This window comes from Orcinus orca, chromosome 2 (assembly GCF_937001465.1).
Source record: "Orcinus orca chromosome 2, mOrcOrc1.1, whole genome shotgun sequence".
In the NCBI taxonomy this organism is placed as follows: Eukaryota; Metazoa; Chordata; class Mammalia; order Artiodactyla; family Delphinidae; genus Orcinus; species Orcinus orca.
In genome coordinates, this window is record NC_064560.1 from 82,438,243 (window position 1) to 82,458,834 (window position 20,592).

The following is a 20,592-nucleotide window of genomic DNA, read 5'->3' on the forward strand; positions in this document are numbered from 1 at the left end:
CACAATTTAGGAACGAACATATAAAAATACAGTTATTGGTTTATGTTTTTAGTTGGTTTATGTTTTTAGACACAATGCTTAAAGATGTAATCTTGTGACAGTAATAGTTGAAAGGGAGTGAGGGCAAAGTTATATAAGAGCAAAGTTTTTATGCACTATTGACGTTAAGCTGCTGTAAATTCAAATTAGTGTCATTACTTCATGATGTTAAATGGAATCCCCATGGTAACCACAAAGAAATAGCTATAGAATACACACAAAAGGAAAAAAGAGAATTTAAATGTTTCACTAGAAAACAAAACACAAAAGAAGACACTAACACAGAAAATAAGGAGCAAAAGTATTCCATGCAAATAGTAACCAAAAGGGAACAGTATATTATTATGAGACAAATAGACTTAGAACCTTTTTGGATTTAAAGAGACAGAAAAGTACATTATATGTTAAAAGGTTTTATACAGCAATGTAACAGTTATAAACATTTACACATCTAACAACATCCTCAAAATACATTAAGCAAAACACAACATACTAAAACAGCACTGCTTTCATTGCACCCCATAAGACAGAAAATTCTAGCTGTAAATGCTTACGTTTAAAAAAAAAATCTGAAATCAACATTCTAACTTTATAACTTAAGGAACTAGAAAAAGAAGAATAGACTAAACCCAAAGCTAGTAGAAGGAAGATTTAGAACTAAGATAAGCAAAATACTGAAAAGAAAATCAATAGAAAATTTTGAACTAAAAGCTAGTTCTTTGAAAAGGTTAACAAAGTGGAAAAACCTTTAGCTAGATCAATAACAAGAGAAGACTCAACTTCTAAAAACAGAAATAAGAGTAGGGTTATTACTAATGAGTCTACAGAAATAAAAAGGATAAGAGTACTATGAGCAGTTTTAAACAAGTTGAATAACCTAGATGAAATGGATATATTGCTAAAAACAAAAGCACAACCATACTAAGACTGATTAATGAAGAAATTAAAAATCTACATAGACCTATAGGTAGAAGGGAGGTTGATTGAATCAGCCGTCAAAAATCTCCCAACAAAGGAAAATCCTGCAACCTCTGGCTTTACTCAATTCAACCAAACATTTAAAGAAGAAATAACTCCAGTCCTCAAACTTTTCAAAAAGATTCAATAGGCGGGAACACTTCCTAATCTATTGTATAAGGCCAGTATTGCCCTGATACCAAAGCCAGACAATGACAACACAAGAAAAGAAAAAGACCAATACCCCTGATGAATATTGATGCAAACATCTTAAAGTATTAGCAAACTGAATTCAAGAGCACATTAAAAGTTTTATACATTTTGAACAAGTGGATTTATTGCTGCAATGCAAGGATGGTTCAACAGATGAAAATCCAATCAAATACAATACACTGCATTAGCAGAATGAGGGTCACACATGGATCCCATCAGTTGATGCCGAAAAAGAATTTGACAAAATTCTTTTTGATTAACCACCCCCCCAGGAATTGAAGGAAACTACCTCAATATAATAAAGACCACATATGAAAATCTTACAGCTAACATACTCAATGGAGAAGGACTGAAAGAAACAAGACAAAGATGCAGCTTTTACTACTGCTATTCAACATAGTGTTGGAAGTTTGAGGCAGAGCAATTAGTCAAGAAAAAGATTGAAATTAGAAAGGAAGAAGTAAAATTATCTCTGCAGAATACATGATCCTATATGTAGAAAACACTAATGTTCCCTGCACCCCAAAATCTGTTAGAACTTAGAAACAAATCAGCAAGGTTGAAGCATACAGAAGCAACACACAAAATCAGTTGCCTTTCTGTACACTAACATGAACAACCCAAAACAGAAATTAGGATAACTCCCTTTACAATAGCATCAAAAACTAATATACATAGGAATTAACTTAATGAAGGTGAAAGACTTGTACACTGAAAACCACAAAACATTGCTGAATGATGTTAAAGATGACACATAAATGGAAAGACATCACATGTTCATAGATTGGAAGACTTAATACTGGTATGATGTCAGGTGATCTACAGATTCAGTGTAATCCACTTCAAAATCTCAATGACATTTTTTACAGAAAATAGAAAAATAAGCAGAATATCTAGGATCCCCAAATAGCCAAAACAATCTTGAAGAAGATTAAAGATGGAAGGCTCACACTTCCTGATTTCAAATTTTACTGCAAAGCTACAATAATCAAAACTGTGGTACTGAATAAAAACAGACATATAGACTAGTGGAGTAGAATAAAGAATCCAGAAATCCTCACATATATGGTCAAATGATTTGGGGGAAGTGCACCAAGACCATTTAATGGGAAAGGACAGTGTTTCCAACAAATGGTGTTGGGAAAATAGGATATCCACATGCAAAAGAATGAAGTTGGATTTTTATCTAACACCATATAGAAAAATTAATTCAAACGGATCAAAGACCTAAACCTAAGACTTAAAACTCCACTCTTAGAAGAAAACAGGGGAAAAGTTTCAGGACATTGGATTTGGCAGTGATTTCTTGGATATGACACCAAAGTCATAGGCATCAGAAGAAAAAACAAACTGGGCTTCATCAAAAATTAAACATTTATGTATCAAAGGACACTATCAATGGAGTGAAAAAAGCAATCCACAGAATGGGAGAAAATACTTTCAAATCACATATCTGATGAGGGATTAATATCCATTAATATATAAAAAACTCCTAAAATGCAACAACAGCAACAAAAGACAACCCAAATCAAAACTGGGCAAAGGACTTGAATAGTCAGGTATCCAAAGAAGATACAGTATGGCCAATAAGCACGTGAAAAAATGCTCAACATCACTAACCATTTGGGAAATGCAAATCAAAACCATGATGAAATACCACTTCATACCCATTAGGGTGGCTATTATTGGGGGAAAAAAAAAGTGTTGGCAAGGATGTGGAGAAACTGGAACTTCTGTTCATTGCTGCTAGGAATATAAAGTGGTATAGCTGCTGTAGAAAACAGTAAGGCAGTTCCTCAAAAAATTAAATACAGAATTAGCATTTGACTCAGCAATTCCACTTCTGGGTATTTATACAAAAGAACAGAAAACAGGGGCTTGAACAGATACTTGCACATGTATGTTCATGGAAGCATTATCTCAATAGCCAAAAGGTGAAATGACTCATGTTCATTGATTAATGAATGAATAAGCAAAATGTGGTAGATAGATACAGTGGAATATTATTCAGTCATATAAAGGAATGAAATTTGGATACATACTATAGTGCTGATGAACCCTGCAGACATGGTAAGTGAAATAAGGCACACACAAAAGGACAAATACATGATTCTACTTACATGAAGTATTGAGAATATTCAAATACTTAAAGTAGAATGTTGGCTACCAGGGTGTTGAGTGGAGGAATGGGGAGTTATTGTTTAATGGGTACAGTGTTCAGTATGGAATGCTGAGAAAGTTCTGGAGATGGATGGTGGTGATGGTTGCACCAGTGTGAATATACTTAATGCCACTGAATTGTATATGTAAAAATCGTACATCTTATGTATGTTTTTCTACCATAAAAACTTTTTTAAACCACCAAAAGTCATATAACCTAGCTATTTAAAAAAAAAATAGTTTATCAAGCCACAAGACACAGAGGAAGTTTAATTTGTATATGGCTAAGTGAAAGAAGACAGTCTGAAAAGGTTACATACTGTATGACTCCAACTATATGACATTCTGGAAAACTATAGAGCTAGTAAAGGGATTAGTGGTTATCACTGTGAGATTGGGAAGGCTGAGTAGATGGAGCACAGGAGATCTTTAGGGTGGTGAAGTTATTCAACATGATACTGTAGTGGTGGACACATAAAATGATGCATTTGTCAAAATCCATAAAACTATAACAAAAAGAGGAGCCTTAATGTAAACTATAGACTTTTGTAAACGTTGTTTCATTTGTTTCATTTAATTTATAATTGTTTCATTTATATTAGCAAATGTAGCGCACTAGTACATTTTACATAGATGTTTAGGGAAGTATATGGGAACTCTCTGCAATGTCTTCTCAATCATTCTATAAATCTGTAACTTTAAAAAAAATAGTCTGTTAAAAAATTCTATGAGGGTTTTTTGTTTTGTATACTCTAGTGCCTCAAGCTCATATGTATTAGTTGTAAGTGAATGATGGGTAAATGAATGAGTGAATGAATGAATCAGTGGCACTAGTGACAGACTCAATTCACAGTGCTCACACTGGGCTAGACTGTTGGGAAAAGTCAGTGTGTACCGACTGAGGGATTAATAACCAGAATATTTGAAGAACTCCTAAAATGCAACAACAGCAAGAAGAGAAAACCTAGTTCAAAATAAGCAAAGGACTTGAATAGGCAGGTATCCAAAGAAGATATACAGATGACCAATAAGCACATGAAAAGATGCTAAACATCACTAATTAGGGAGATGCAAATCAAAACCACAATGAGATACCACTTCACACCTATTAGGATGGCTGTTAAAACAAACAAAAACAAGTGTTGGCAAGGATGTGGAGAACTGGCTTGAAGGGGAAGTTGTTCACAGGTGGGCTGTTCATTTGGCCAGAGCTTGCTCCTCTGCCTCAGCTATTTACTAGCCCTAGACCTTTGGTGTTCAGAACTCCCACTGCTCCAAGCTACTCCACAACTCTTCATATATCCTGAAAGTTGCCATTGGTTTTTTCTATTATATTTCAGGGTAACTACACAGTTGGAAAAACTGAAGAAACTGTTCTGGCCTAATGAATTCTTTATTTTGCTCCTAATAAGATGAAAACCTCATATTCTGCAAAATCAGGCCCTAAAATTAAAAGCCTTATGGGGAAAATAAGTTTGGAATTTTGTAACCTGAGCAGTAACAAAAACTAGAATCCTAAATTTCCACTAGTAGCCACTGAGAATTAGTCCATCTTCTGCATACTTAAACTTTTGGGCTTGTGTTTCTTTCAGATATAGATCCTTGAAATCAATTGCTTCTCATAGAGAAATGATTTTCATCAATATTAAAAATATGATCTAAAGGTAGCTGCCAATGATAGGGATAGAGCAGGATAGTTAACACAGGTAGTTTTAGAAGTCCCACTAGGGGATTATAGACACAAAGGGAACTTTGGGAGTCCACTGTAAGCTAATGAACACTCAAGAAAGCAATCAGAACACTGTGAAACAAAACAGCTCTGCTTAACAATGAAACCATGCAATAAAAGCACGAGATATGCCCCAGGCCATTAAGTGAAAAAACAAGGCCTGCAGCCTGCTGGTCAAGGTCAGCAAGATAATGATCCTTAGGACGTGCACCTGAGCATGTACAGGAATACAGGGGAAAGGTGGCATTCCAAAGTATAAGACCCTCATACTGAAACCTGAGATGATTTAACATATTTTAGCCTATGTTACCACCCTTCTGCTGATTTGAATAGCACCATGACAGTCCCCGTTTGACCAAATAGGGTCAAAAACTCCTCTGCCCCACCCAAAGGAGGAGCTAGTGATGTAAGCGTGATGTCTACTCAAAGAATGTGGAAGAAGGTGGGCTTCTCCCACTTCCCACTTTTCCTTTGATTATAAAAACATAGCCCACTTAGTTCCTGGGGCAGAGCTCTCTTGCCTGCCCACTTGTATCCTTCAGAAGCATCCTATACTAATAAATCCACTTCTTACCTCCCACTTTGTCCCTCACCGAATTCCTTCTGCACCGAGACATAACAACCTGTGAGTTATTAAGTCCCGAGACAAGTTGTGTGGTTTCACCTTCATCAATCAATGCTTTTTTTCTAATCACCGGGTGAAATGTCTTCATGCCTTACCTGTACTTGCAACTTCCCCAGACAGCTTAACACAGTGAAAGCCACTAAAGCCTCTCCTTGCCCTTAGTTAGGATTTTCATCTTTTCTCTTAGGGTCGTGGTATATTTGCTAAAAGTTTCTCCTTAGCTGTGAGAAAGTTTGCCTCTGGATGCTTCAACACATTAGCTTACTGGGAAAAATCATGTTTGACCAATGCAACTCTCACATAGGATTGATATTACTCCCCTATTTACCTACTGCAAATGAGCTAATAATACACGTGACAGAAACACACATACCTTGCAATAGGACAGTGTTTCAGGGTATGATAACTTTCAGTCTTTTATTTAGAGAAGAAGGATTAATGTTTAATTTCTTTTACCTTTTGGTGTTACATTTTCTGCCTTTGTAACAAAAAAGCAGTGATTTGGGTTCACTGTGATATTTCTTCAATGTTCTCCATGACCTATAGAAAATAAGAATTAAGATGTTTTCTCCATCTCAATTTTTCTTTATATGCACACCTTCCAACACATCTTTATTTTATTCACACATATACATCCACCCCTTCTGTTTGTGATATGAAGAGTTGAGGTGAACTAGCCTAGAACATCCATATAAGCCACACGACGCTCCTCAGAACACAGAAGAGTTGTGCCAGCACCTCCATTCAGATCTCACAGAGGAAAGTGTCCCTGCCTTTCCTCACTGCCTGTTTTCTGTTACCTGAAGTTCTAACAAGCCTGGTGAATTTTTTTTTTTTTTTTTTTTGCAGCACGTGGGCCTCTCATTGTTGTGTCCTCTCCTGTTGCAGAGCACAGGCTCTGGACGCGCAGGCTCAGCGGCCATGGCTCACAGGCCCAGCCACTCCGCGGCATGTGGGATCTTCCCAGACCGGGGCATGAACCCGTGTCCCCTGCATCGGCAGGCAGACTCTCAACCACTGTGCCACCAGGGAAGCCCCGTTGGTGAATTTTTAAAAAGATATTACAAATGATAGAGTAAGGGGAAAAGATTGCTAGAGTGAGTCATTCTAATGGCAATAAAAATTAATAACTGATGGCAAGAAAACAGAAGAAAGTAGCAAAAACAAAACAAAAATCAGGACTAAAAACCAAACCAAACCAAAACAAAAAAACCCTGTGGCTAGCTAGGACTATTTAATGTAGGGACAATTCCCTCCATAGCCGATGAGCCCTAAGTCTGTAACCCATATCTGTGGAAGCATAAGTGCAGTACAAAAAACTTGGACTTGGGGTTTAAATCCTTGTTCTACCACCTCATGTGTGATCTTGATGTTAACCTCTCTAAGCCTCAGTTTTCTCTTTTGTAGAGTGAGAATAATACCACCTGCCTCACAATGGGTGTTAGGACTTAAAAGAGTTCTCCTTCTCCGATATGAAATATCAACCACAGTGCCTGGCACCTACAGACACCTGATGTTCATGATTACGTATTACACTGCTTTCTTTTCATTTGAAGAGCTGTACTTTCAGAACTAGTGCATTATTGCAATAGGGATACATAATCACAATCTAAATGCTAGGACTTTAGGCTGTAGGTTTACTTAATGAACGAATTGAAAAGATTGCCTAGGGAGGTTTATATTCCAGAGGCACACAGGGTGACACGAACAAACCTATCAGAAGGGAGTGATAAAATGAATAAAGCTTTATGGTGTGGTGGCAAGAGGAGTTTCCTGGTGAAAGCAGGTCATTAATAAAATTTAAAATAGAGTGTACCATCATGCTGTGATTTTCTTAACAAATACAAGCTAATAGCATTAAGCAATTCCCAGTCCGCATGATCAACTTTATTTTCATGACACAGATCTTGTCACATGCGGTAAAAGGCATTTCTTTTTGCTTTTCTTAAAGTAATGGCCTTGCAGTTACTGATAGACTGTTTGACCTTGAAAAAATAAGTGGTCAGTCAGCTAATTTTGTGAGCTATGCCCAATACCTTATCTAGATTTTTACCCTTTGTTGTGACATTTTCTGCCTCCATTAAAAGAAAGCAGCAAATTAATACTTAAGTGCCAAAACTCTTTTCTCAATGAAACCAGAGTACCTCTGTGTGGAAAGGCTCCAAGGTAGCTTCTATTTTATTACAAACATGTCTTTATAAACAGGAAGAGGTCGACTTGTTTTTTATGTGTGTACATTTTCTAAAAAATAATTGAGTTTTTACCATCCCATTGAACGTTCTGAAAAAAAAAATTAAGAGGCAAACCTTTTGAAGAGAAATGTTATTGGTGAATTACAAACACGGATCCTTGTGCATTCAGTCAACCATTCCTACATTTTTTCTTGTGTTATTTGTGTTAATCTTAAGCCTTATTTGTGTTAATCTTCCCAGTTAAAACCATGCTCAATAATAAATTTTCAGTTCTCTGAGAATTTCTTCACTGGTTACTTTACCATCAGGCATTTTACAAATGAATGTAGTTCCAGACAGTATCATTATTACAAATTTAGCAAAAATCAACAAACTCACCAAACCATTAAAATACATGATTTCACTCAATTACAAAGTAGAGGAACACATCTCAATCTCTTGATAACTCAAAAGTTAATTTTGAGCATATTAAAATGAATCATGTGACAGTATCATTTAATAACAGCATCTCTTTCTGGCTTTTTATGGTGAAATATAAATAAGATTTACCATTTTAACCATTTTTAACTGTACAGTTCAGTTCCACACTGTTGTACAATCATCACCGCCATGCATCTCCAAAACTTTTTCATAATCCCACACTGAAACTCTGTAGTCATTAAATAACTCCCCATTCTCCTACTCTTAGCCCCTGGTAACAACCATTTTACTTTCTGTCTCTACGAATTTGATTACTCTAGATACTTCAAATAAGTGAAATCATGTAATACTTATCTTTCGTGTTTGGCTATTTCACTTAGCCTGCTGTCTTAAAAGTTCATCCATGTTGTAGCATGAATCAGAATTTGATTCCTTTTTAAGGCTAAATAATATTCCATTGGATTTATGTACCACTTTGGGTTTATCAATTCATTCCTTTTTAAAAAAATGTTTTATTTAAGTATAGTTGATTTACAATGTTGTGTTAATTTCTGCTGTACAGCAAAGTGATTCCATTATACATATATATATACAATCTTTTAAAAAATATTCTTTTCCATTATGGTTCATCACAGGATATTGAATATAGTTCCCTATGCTATACAGTAGGACCTTGTTGTTATCTATTCTATATATAACAGGTTGCATCTCCTAACCCCAAACTCCCACTCCATCACTCCCCCACCCCCACCCCCTGATAACCACAATTCTGTTCTCTATGTCTCTGAGTCTGTTTCTGTTTCATAGATAAGTTTATTTGTGTTATATTTTAGATTCCTCATATAAGTGATATCACATGGTATTTGTCTTTCTACTTACTTCGCTTAGTATGATAATCTCTAGATCCATCCATGTTGCTGCAAACAGCATTATTTCATTCTTTTTTCATGGCTGAGTAATATTCCATTGTGTATATATACCACATCTTCTTTACCCATTCATCTGTCAGTGGATATTTAGGTTGTTTCCATGTCTTGGCTATTGTGAATAGTGCTGCTGTGAACACAGGGGTGCATGTATCTTTTCGAATTATAGTTTTGTCTGAATATATGCCCAGGAGTGGGATTGCTGGATTATATGGCAACTCTGGTTTTAGCTTTTTGAGGAACCTCTGTTTTCCATAGTGGCTGCACCAGTTTACATTCCCACCAACAGTGTAGGAGGGTTTGCTTTTCTCCACACCCTCTCCACCATTTGTTATTTGTAGACTTTTTAATGATGGCCAGTCTGACCAGTATGAGGTGATACCTCATTGCAGTTTTGATTTGCATTTCTCTAATAATTAGAGTCGTTGAGTATCTTTTCATGTACCTGTTGGCCATCTGTATGTCTTCTTTGGAGAAATGTCTGTTTAGTTCTTCTGCCTATTTTTTGATTGGGCTGTTTGGTTTTTTGTTGAGTTGTATGAGCTGTTTGTATATTTTGGGGATTAAGCCGTTGTTGGTTGCATCATTTGCAAATATTTCTCCCATTCCGTGGGTTGTCTCTTTGTTCTGTTTATGGTTTCCTTTGCTATGCAAAAGCTTATAAGTTTGATTAGGTTCCATTTGCTTATTTTTGCTTTTATTTCTATTGCTTTAGGAGACTGACCTAAGAAAACCTTGGTACAATTTATGTCAGAGAATGTTTTGCCTATGTTCTCTTCTAAGAGTTTTATGATGTCATGTCCTATGATTAAGTCTTTAAGCCATTTAGAGTTTATTTTTGTGTATGGTATTAAGGTGTGTTCTAACTTCATTGACTTACATGCAGCTGTCCAGTCAGTTCATTCCTTGATGGACATTTGGGTGGTTTCCATCTTTTGGCTATTGTGAATAATGCTTCTATGAACAGTGGTATACAAATAACTATTTGAGCTCCTGGCTTGGATTCTCTTATGTATATGCCCTGAAGTGGAATTGCTGGATCATATAGTGATTCTATGTTTAATTTTTTTGCAGTCACTTCCCATTCCAAACTCAACCCTAGGCAACCACTTGCATAGTATATTCAAGGTTCATCCATGTTATAGCATTAACCTTAATATAAATGCAAGCATGCAATTTGTGGTCTTTTGTGGCTGGCATCACTTAGCATAAAGATTTATCCATGTTACGGAGTGTATCAATACTTTGTCCCTTTTTATGGCTGAACAGTATTCCATTTTATGGACATACCATATCTAGTTGATGAATATTTAGATTATTTCCACTTTGGGTTTATTATCAATATTGCCACTGTGGACATTCAAGTCTTTGTGTAGACATATGTTTTCATTTATTGTGGGTTGTTATCTAGGGATGGGATTGCTGGATATTAAAATAAATTTATGTTTAACTCTTTAAGAAACTGCTAAACTGTTTTCCACAGTAGCTATACTATTTATTTCTTTTCTTTTTTTTAAATTGAAATATAGTTGATGTACAATATTATGTTAGTTTCAGGTGTCCTACATAATGATTTGACATCTGCATACATTATGAAATAATGATAAGTCTAGTAATCATCTGTCCCATACAAAGTTATAATATTATTGATCATATTCTTTATGCTGTATGTTACATCCCCATGACTTATTTATTATATAACTGGAGGTTTGTACCTCTTAATGCCCTTCACCTATTTTGTCGACCATCCCTCCTTTCTGGCAACCACCCATTTGTTCTCTGCATCTATGAGTCTGTTTTTATAGATTCTTCCTTTTGTAATTTTTATATTTCTAGCTGTGGTTTCTTCTTTTCTGCTTATATAAATCCCTTTAACATTTCTTGTAAAGCCAGTTTACTGGTGCTGAACTCTCAGCTTTGGCTTGTCTGAAAAACTCTTTATCTCTCCTTCCTGGGTAGAGTATTCTTGGTTGTAGGTTTTTTCCTTTCCTCACACTGAACATACTGTGCTGTTCCCTTCTGACCCACAAAGTTTCTGCTGAGAAGTCAGCTGACAGTGTTATGAGTTCCTTTGTACTAGTTGTTTTTCCCTCACTGCTTTTAAGATTCTCTCTTAACCTTTAATTTTTTGCCATTTTTAATTACAATGTGTCTTGGTGTGGATCACTTTGGGTTCATCTTGTTTGGGACTCTCTGTGCTTCCTGGACCTGGATGTGTTTCCTTTCCTAGGTTAGGGAAGTTTTCAACTATTATTTCTTCAAATAAATTCTCTGTCCCTTTCTCTCTCTCTTCTCTATTTCTGAGACCTCTATAATGTGGATGTTAGTACTCTTGATGTTGTCCCAAAGGTCTCAAACTATCCTGATTTAAAAATCTTTTCTTCTTTTTTCTGTTCAGCTTGGGTGATTTCCACTACTCAATTTTACTTTTTTACATATACATGAAATATACATGTTAACAAATTCCCAGTATACAATATAGTATTATTAACTACAATCATCATGTTGTACTTTAGATTTCTTCATTTATTCACCCCTACATAACCGCAACTTTGCAACCTTTTGACCAGTGTCTCCCCACTTCTCCCACTTCCTTACCCCCATAACCACCCTTCTTCTACTCTCTGCTTCTGTGTAACTTTTTGTAGGTAAAACGTATGTGGGACTTCCCTGGTGGTCCAGTGGTTAGGACTCTGCACTTCCACTGCAGGGGGCGCATGTCCAATCCCTGGTCAGGGAACTAAGATGCTGCATGCCAGGCAGTGTGGCCAAAAAAAAAAGATTAAAAAAAACATATAAATGAGGTCATGAAGTATTTTTCTTTCTTTGTCTGGCTTATTTCACCTAGCATACTGTCCTGCAGGTCCATTCATGTTGTTGCAAATGGCAGGATCTCCTTTTCAAAGGCTGAGTAATATTTCGTTGTATATACCACCATTTCTTTATCCGTTCATCCACTGATGGACACAGGTTGTTTTCATATCTTGGCTATTGTAAATAATGCTACAATAAACATGGGAGCACAGCTATCTCTTTGAGGTACTGATTTCATTTCTTTTGGGTATATACCCAGAAGAGGGATTGCTGGATTATACGGTAGTCCTATTTTTAATTTTTTGAGGAACCTCCATAACATTTTTTTTTTTTTTTTTGCGGTGTGTGGGCCTCTCACTGTTATGGCCTCTCCCGTTTCAGGGCACAGGCTCTGGACGCGAAGGCTCAGCAGCCACGGCTCACAGGCCCAGCCGCTCTGTGGCATGTGAGATCTTCCCGGACCGGGGCACGAACCCTTGTCCCCTGCATCGGCAGGTGGACTCTCAACCACTGCGCCACCAGGGAAGCCCCATAACATTTTCTATAATGGCTTAACCAATTTACATTCCCACCAACAGTGTACAAAGTTTCCTTTTTTTCCAACATCCTTGCCAACACTTATCTTTTTGATAATAGTCATGAGGTAATATTTCATTGTGGTTTTGATTTGCATTTCCCTGATGATTAATGATAGTGAATACCTTTCATATACTTGTTAGCTATTTGTATATCTTCTTTGGAAAAATGTCCATTCAGGTCCTTTGCTCCTCTCCTTTTTGGTCACACACACAAAGGAAAAAACTAATTTCTGGAAACTGTGGGAAATTTTTTGTCTCCTTCATGGGCTTATGTATTAAGATGTAATTGGTCCTATGACACTCAGTAAGAAGAGAGAGGAATCTAACTTGAACTTAAGGTTTAAAAAATAAAACTTGTGATTAACTCATAAGAAATCCTACACTTAAAATCCCGTTTGACTGCTTTATAAACAGTTATTTTAATATTTCATATATTTAGAATTATAGCAGTAAAAAGGCATTCTACATACATTTCTCTGAGAACTCAAAGAAAGAATGAGCTTAGCATGCTGGAGAGGCCCATTTTAAAATTGGGTTGGTTGGTTTTTTTTGCTATTGAGTTGTATGAGTTCCTTATTTATTGTGGGTTTTAACCCCTTTTCTGATATATGTTTGCAAATATTTTCTCCCATTCCTTAGGTTGCATTCTCATTTTGTTGATTATTTCTTTTGCTGTGTGAAGATTTTTAGTTTCATGTAGTCCCTCTTGTTTATTTTTGCTTTTGTTGCCTGAGCTTTTGGTGTCATATCCAAAAAATCATTGCAAATGCCAAGGAGTTTTTTTCCTGTATTTCCTTCTAGGAGTTTTATGGTTCAGGTCCTGCATGTAAGTATTTAATTCATTCTGAGTTGATATTTGTGTATGATGCACTATAGTGGTCCAATTTCATTCTTTTCTATGTGGATATCCAATTTTCCCAACACCATTTATTGAGAAGGCTATCCTTTGTGTATTCTTGGCACCCTTGTCAAAAATTCATTGACTGTACATGATGGGATTCATTTCTGGTTTCTTCAATTCTGTTCCATTATCTATGTGTTTCTTTTTATGCCAGTACCATACTGCCTTGATTACTGTAGCTTTGTAATATAATTTGAAACCAGGAAGTATGTTGCCTCCAACTCTCCTCTTCTGCAAGATTGCTTTGGCTATTCAGAGTCTTTTGTGGTTTCATACAAATTTTATGATTGTTTTTTCTATTTCTGTGAAAAATGCTATTGGAATTGTATGGTTTTCATTGTACAGATCTTTCACCTCCTTGGTTAAATTTATTCCTAAGTATTTTATTCATTTTGACGCTACTGAGGATAGGATTGTTTTCTTGATTTCCTTTTTGTATAGATCACTGTGTAGAGAAATGCAACTGATTTTTATATGCTGATTTTTGTATCCTGCAACTTTCCTGAATTCATTTATTTGTTCTAACAGTTTATTAATGAGTGTTTAGGGTTTTCTACATATATGATCATGTCATCTGCAAACAGAGATAATTTAACTTCTTCCTTTCATATCAGGATGTTTTTTCCTTTCTCTTCTTTTCTTTTGTCTGATTGCTCTTGCTAGTACTTCCAGTACTATGTTGAATAGAACTTGTGAGAATGGGCATCCTTGCCTTATACTGAATCTTAGAGAAAAACCTTACAGTTTTTCCCCATTGATAATGATGTTAGCTGTGGGATTTTCATAAATGGCCTTTACTGTGTTGAGGAAGTATCTTTTTATACCTATTTTGTTGAGAGTTTTTAATCATAAATGGATGTCAAACTTTGTTAAATGCTTTTTCTGCATCTACTGTGATGATGTTTTTTTTTTTTTTTTTGGTACATGGGTCTGTTGTGGCCTCTCCCGTCACGGAGCACAGGCTCTGGACGCACAGGCTCAGCAGCCATGGCTCACGGGCCCAGCCGCTCTGCAGCATGTGGGATCCTCCCAGACCGGGGCGCGAACCCGCATCCCCTGCATCGGCAGGCGGACTTTCAACCACTGCGCCACCAGGGAAGCCCAATGATGTGGTTTTTGTCTTTCATTCTATTAACGTGGTGTATCACATTGACTGATTTTCATATGTTAAACTAACAGGTTTGTAATTTTTGATTGGATGTTAGATATGTGAATTTTACCTGTTGGGTACTGGATTTTTTTTTTTTGTATTATTGAGCTTTGATCTCAGATGCAGTTATTTGGAAACAACTTGATTCTTTCAGTTCTTGCTTTTAAGGTTTGTTAGGCAGGACTGGAGCAGTGCTCAATCTAGGGCTAATTATTCCCCACTACTGGGGAAACACTCTTCTGTGTACTCTACCTACTACCCAATGAATATTTAGGATTTTTAGCCTTATTATTGGGAACAGGCACTTTTCCTAGCCTTGTGTGAGTACTGGGTACCTCTAATCCTGTCAGGTAATTCTTACCCTAACCTCAAGTATTTTCCTACTATATATGTGCTGATTATTACTCAGCTGAATACTCGAACTGAAGATCTCTGAAATTCTCTCTCTTTGCAGCTCTCTCTTTTCCAGTACTCCATTCAGTGAACTATAGCCACATTGATGTTTCTGGACTCTCAGCTTCATCTTCTCAATTCAGGGAATCAACCAAGCTCAGCCTGGGCCATCCCCCCAAACCCCTGTGCCACACCCTGGAAACTCCTTCAAGGCAATAATCTGAGGCAATCATTGGCTCATCTCAACTGTTTCCCATCTCTCAGGGATCACGATCCTTTGTTTCCTGTCATCCAATGTCTTGAAAACCATTGCTTAATGTATAATGTCCATTTTTAAATTTTTCAAGTAGTAGGTAAATCCAGGCCCCATTACTCCATCTTGGTCAGAAGCAGAAGTCTCACAATACTTTTAAAACATGAACTGACCTACAAGCTTCCCAAAGATTTGCCTATACTTGTAGGTAAAAATCCTCCTCCTCCTCCCTGTCAACCAGCCCACTTCAGATTACTTCTGGAGAGATCAGTCCCTTACAGTAATCTATGTAACACATTATAGCTAACATCATAATTTCACATATTGAGATAACATGGTTTTCTTTGGGGTAAAAAGGTGACTTGTGTCATATAGCTAGTAAGAAATTCATCTTCACATGAAAAACCCACAGAAAAAAATTTTGGGTCAACCATTTTTTGGATAGATCCAAATCCCATGTAACAACCACCATCTAATCTAGGGCTTTAAAATAAGCACTTCATTTTGAATTTACTCACTGTGGTGGACACTGGTACTGCTTGTCTCTACCAGGCTGATATCATACTGGATCGAACTGGCCCTCTGAAGGTGGCCCTTCCTGACAGTAAAGAGGAAAGAAACACACAAATGGAAAATGGGTAAGTGGAAAACTGGAAAGAAAGTTTAAAGTTGAATATGTGGAGGTACATTTTCTTTTCCACAACTCTCTGAAACTGCCAGAGCTTCCCTCAAACCATGCCCCATTATTTAACAAATCCACCAGGCCAGGTAGGTCATCTGTGGGGACCTCAGATGCTGACGATGCCACTTAGTCTTCCTCCTTTAAGACAGCAGAACTGTTGTATTTTAGTGTAATGTTTTTGTGCTCTTCTTCAAGTGGCTAGCTTTAATTATTAGTTGGGACCCTTATGTGACATGGGGTGGCTTTAGTCAACTATTGAAAAACTCATTTGCACTTTTATAAGGTTTCAGTTCATCAATCTTTTTGGTCATCGAGTCAATTAATATAGGTTCTAATTGTATTCAGATGTCATGACAGAGTTTTAAAAAATTACTTTTGGGGCTTCCCTCGTGGCACAGTGGTTGAGAGTCCGCCTGCTGATGCAGGGGACATGGGTTCGTGCCCCAGTTCGGGGAGATGCCACGTGCCGTGGAGCGGCTGGGCCCGTGAGCCATGGCCGCTGAGCCTGTACGTCCGGAGCCTGTGCTCCGCAATGGGAGAGGCCACAACAGTGAGAGGCCTGCGTACTGCAAAACAAAAACAAAAACAACTACTTTTCATATTAAATGAGATTTTGGAATGTACACTTCCTTTCAGTTTTTTTCAATAAGTCAGTACCTAAAATATTACCTTACATTAATAAAAATTAATTCAAAACCACTTTTACCATAGCAAAATGAAAGTGTTTTGTAAAAATATACTGATTCCTCCTCATGAAACACAACTGATTCTAGCCTGGAGTTCAGCATTAGTGGGTTATCATTTTGGACCTCATTCAAATATGGCATTAATTACTTATTAAATTTCAAAAGGCCCTCAGCTTAAAGGAATTTCAGAAGTGAAACTGCTTGGTTGCAGCACATATAGTTTTTTAACTTTACAAGACATTTGCAAACTGAATCAAAAGTGTTCAAAACTGTTTCAAACTCTAAAATCTCACATTTTATATTGTTTGGGTTTTTAAAAAATGTTTTGCCAATCTTATGGGCGAGATAATTGCAGGCTGAATTTGCAGTTTCCTGACTAAGAAGATTGAGCATCTTTTCATGTTTATTTTATGGAATTTTCTTCATCTTTTAAAGTTTTTTTATTTTTCCCATTTGTCTACAGGTTTACTATTTTCTTGATTTGTAGGAGTTCATGATGCATCTATTTTCACATGTTGCAAACATCTTCTCCCACTTTGTAGATAGGCTTTTTTTTCCATAGTGCCTTTTGATAACAAGAAGTTTAGTCAAATTTATCTGCCATTTGTTTTACAATTTGTACTTCTTGAATCTTGTTACAGAAATCTATCCCTACCCCCAAGGGCACAAAGACATTCTTTAAATGTTCTTCTGAGAGTTTTCATTTTGCATTTCACATTTAGGTGAAATCTACCTGTACTGATTTTGAGGTATGCTTTGAGGCAAAGATCCAACTTTACTTTCTTCCATTTGGATAAACAGTAATGCCAAGACTATTTATTGGAAAGTCCGTTATTTCCCCACTGCACTGTAAACCATTTCTGTTGTACAGTCGACCTGCTGTATCAGAGGGTTCTGCATTTGTGGATTCAAACAATCTCAAATCGAAAATATTTGGAAAAAAAAAAAAGAATACAGAAAGCTCCAAAGAGCAAAACTTGAATTTGCCTAATGCTGACAACTATTTACATAGTATTTATATCATATTTACAACTATTTACCTACCATTTACATTGTATTAGGTGTTCAGAGATGATTTAAAGTATATGGGAGGATATGTGTAGGTTATTTGATCTTTTTAATGCCTGTGGCACCTGAGTTATTATATCTTTATTCATTCCTAATATTATTCATTTGTGCCTTCCCCCCGTTTCTTTGAAAGAGATTTGTCAATATTATTAATCTTTTTATAGAACCAAATTTTGTCTTTGTTGTTCCTCTCTATTACACCTATTGTACATTTATTATCTTAAACTCCTACCCTTTATTTTTACTTCCTTCTAGTTTCCTGGCATTTATTTTGCTATTCTTTTTCTAACTTAGTGAGATGAATGCTTAGCTTATTTATTTCCACGCTTTCTTCTTTTCTCATATAAGCATTTAGGGCTATAAGTTTTCCTCTGTTGGTTTATTTGCATCTCTCAGATTTGTTATATAGTATTTTCATTATAGTTCCAGTCAAAGTATTTCCCAATTTCCATTGTGAGCTCTTTGATCCATGAATTATACAGACATGTATTTCTTAATTTCCAAATGTGAAGGTCTTTGATAGTTATTCTTGTCCCTGACTTTCCTCTTAATCACACTAAAGACTGAGCATGTGGTATAACATCAAACCTTTGAAATGTGTTGAAAACTGTTTTACTGCCCAGCACAGAATAATATTCATAAATATTCTGTATGAGTTTGTAAAGAATTTTGTACTGTGTTCTAGAATAAGTCTAGATCAAATGTGTTAATTACATTGCTAAAATCTTATAAAGTCTTACTGATTTTTATCTCCTTTCTTATAAATTTCTGAGACTCATACATTAAAATTTAACTGTGATGGTGGTTTTGCTTATTTCTCCTTTGTATTTCAAATTTTGATTTATACTTTTAAGATTTTGCTTATAAGACCACATACATTTTTAAATTGTTAAATCCTCCTAGTGAACTAAATCTTTTACCATAACAGTTATTTTGTCTGATAGTTATATGACCTTTTTACTCCTAATCTTTTTGTATCCTTATCTGGAAGGGCTTAGCATCTAGAATTTAGATTTTAAAATATAGGTGTATTATGACAATCTTTGTTTTTTACCTGGAATCTTTAGTACAATTATATTTAAAATAATTACTGATATATTTAGATATAAATCTACCATGTTATATCATACTTTCTATTTATCCTTTTTTCTCTATTTTTCTTTATGTTTAATCAATTGATTATTTTTTATTCCTTTTTGTCCTTCCTCTAAGTTGTAAATTATATGTTTTGATTTTTTTCTTCAATTGTCACCCTAGACATGTTCATTCCTAATATATCAAGGTCTCACATTAACCTATATATTATCCTCCTCCCATTTAAAAACCTTTAGTATATGTTAATTACAATGCTTTCAACTTACTTGCTATCGCCATCATGTGTTTCTTTTTTAAATTTTATTTATTTATTTATTTTTGGCTTCATTGGGTCTTTGTTGCTGCATGTGGGCTTTCTCTACTTGCAGTGAGTGGGGGCTACTCTTTGTTGCAGTGCATGGGCTTCTTTCTCATTGTGGTGGCTTCTCTTGTTGCAGAGCATGGGCTCTACGGAGCACAGGCTTCAGTAGTTGTGGCACGTGAGCTCAGTAGTTGTGGCTAGTGGGCTATAGAGAGCGGGCTCAGTAGTTGTGGCGCACGGGCTTAGTTGCTCCACGGCACGTGAGATCTTCCCAGACCAGGGCTTGAACCAGTGTCCCCTGCATTGGCAGGTGGATTCTTAATCACTGCGCCACCAGAGAAGTCCTGCCATCATGTGTTTTAATTCCTCTTTTCAAAGACATAGTATAGTACTATTATTAAAATTTATACAATATTTGTTTTGATTCATTCACATAATGACTTTCTCTGATCTTTCTTCTTTCTTGCATCTCAATATATTTCCTTCTGCTTGAAAATATGAGAGGACAAACTCTTACAAGTTTTGCTTATCTAAAAGTATCTTTGGGACTTCCCTGGTGGTCCAATGGTTGAGAATATGCCTTCCAATGCAGGGGACATGGGTTCAATCCCTGGTCCAGGAAGACCCCACATGCCGTGGAGCAACTAAGCCCATGCATCACAACTACTGAGTCTGCGCTCTAGAGCCCACGAGCCACAACTACTGAGCCCACGTGCCACAACTACTGAAGCCCATGTGCCCTAGAGCCTGTGTGCTGCAACTACTGAGCCCATGCACCACAACTACTGAAGCCCACACGCTCTAGGGCCCCCGTGCCGCAACTACTGAAGCCCGTGTGTCTAGAGCCCGTGCTTGGCAACGAGAGAAGCCACCTCAGTGAGAAACCCATGCACCACAACGAAGAGTCGCCCCCACTCACCACAACTAGAGAAAGCCCACGGGCAGCAACAAAGACCCAATGCGGCCAAAAATAAATAAAATTTAAAAAAATAAATAAATAAAAGTATGTTCATTTTACCCTCATTCCTGAAAGATGTTTTCTGTGATATAGAAATTTGGGGTTGATGGTTATTTTCAGTGGATACTGAAAATATGATTGCTTGCTCTGTCTTCTGGTTTTGCTTCTTTCCTACTGAGCAGCCAGCTTTCAGTAAAACTGTTGCATTTTTAAAGATAATCTGTCATTCTTTTGTAACATTTTTGCAATCTTCTCTTTGAGCATCCTACAGTTTTACTGGGCTGTGCCCATAGGTAAACTTATTTTTATCCTGCTTGAAATTTGTTGGACTTCTAGAATCTGTGGTTGACTTTCATCAGTTCTGCAAAGGTCTCAGCCATTACCTTTTCAAATACTGCCTTTGCCCCTTTCTCTCTTCTATCATACATTTCTAGGTACTTTCTCTCCAGTCT

At 36.5% G+C, this 20,592-nt stretch overlaps 2 protein-coding genes across 12 annotated transcripts in view; one reads left to right on the forward strand and one right to left on the reverse strand.

The window, feature by feature from the left end:
* Positions 1–20,592, forward strand: part of UBE2Q2 (ubiquitin conjugating enzyme E2 Q2) — a 369,008-nt gene that overhangs the window by 109,701 nt on the left and 238,715 nt on the right. The window lies entirely within an intron of this gene.
* Positions 1–20,592, reverse strand: part of NRG4 (neuregulin 4) — a 134,248-nt gene that overhangs the window by 4,394 nt on the left and 109,262 nt on the right. For all 11 annotated transcript variants that reach the window (XM_049706625.1, XM_049706623.1, XM_049706627.1 and 8 more), the window contains 2 exons: positions 15,869–15,948; positions 6,180–6,263 (listed from right to left, as the gene is read on the reverse strand). In XM_049706625.1, the coding sequence (XP_049562582.1) occupies positions 6,247–6,263; positions 15,869–15,948 (97 nt within the window). In that variant the 3' untranslated portion in view covers positions 6,180–6,246. The remainder of the gene's footprint in view (positions 1–6,179; positions 6,264–15,868; positions 15,949–20,592) is intronic.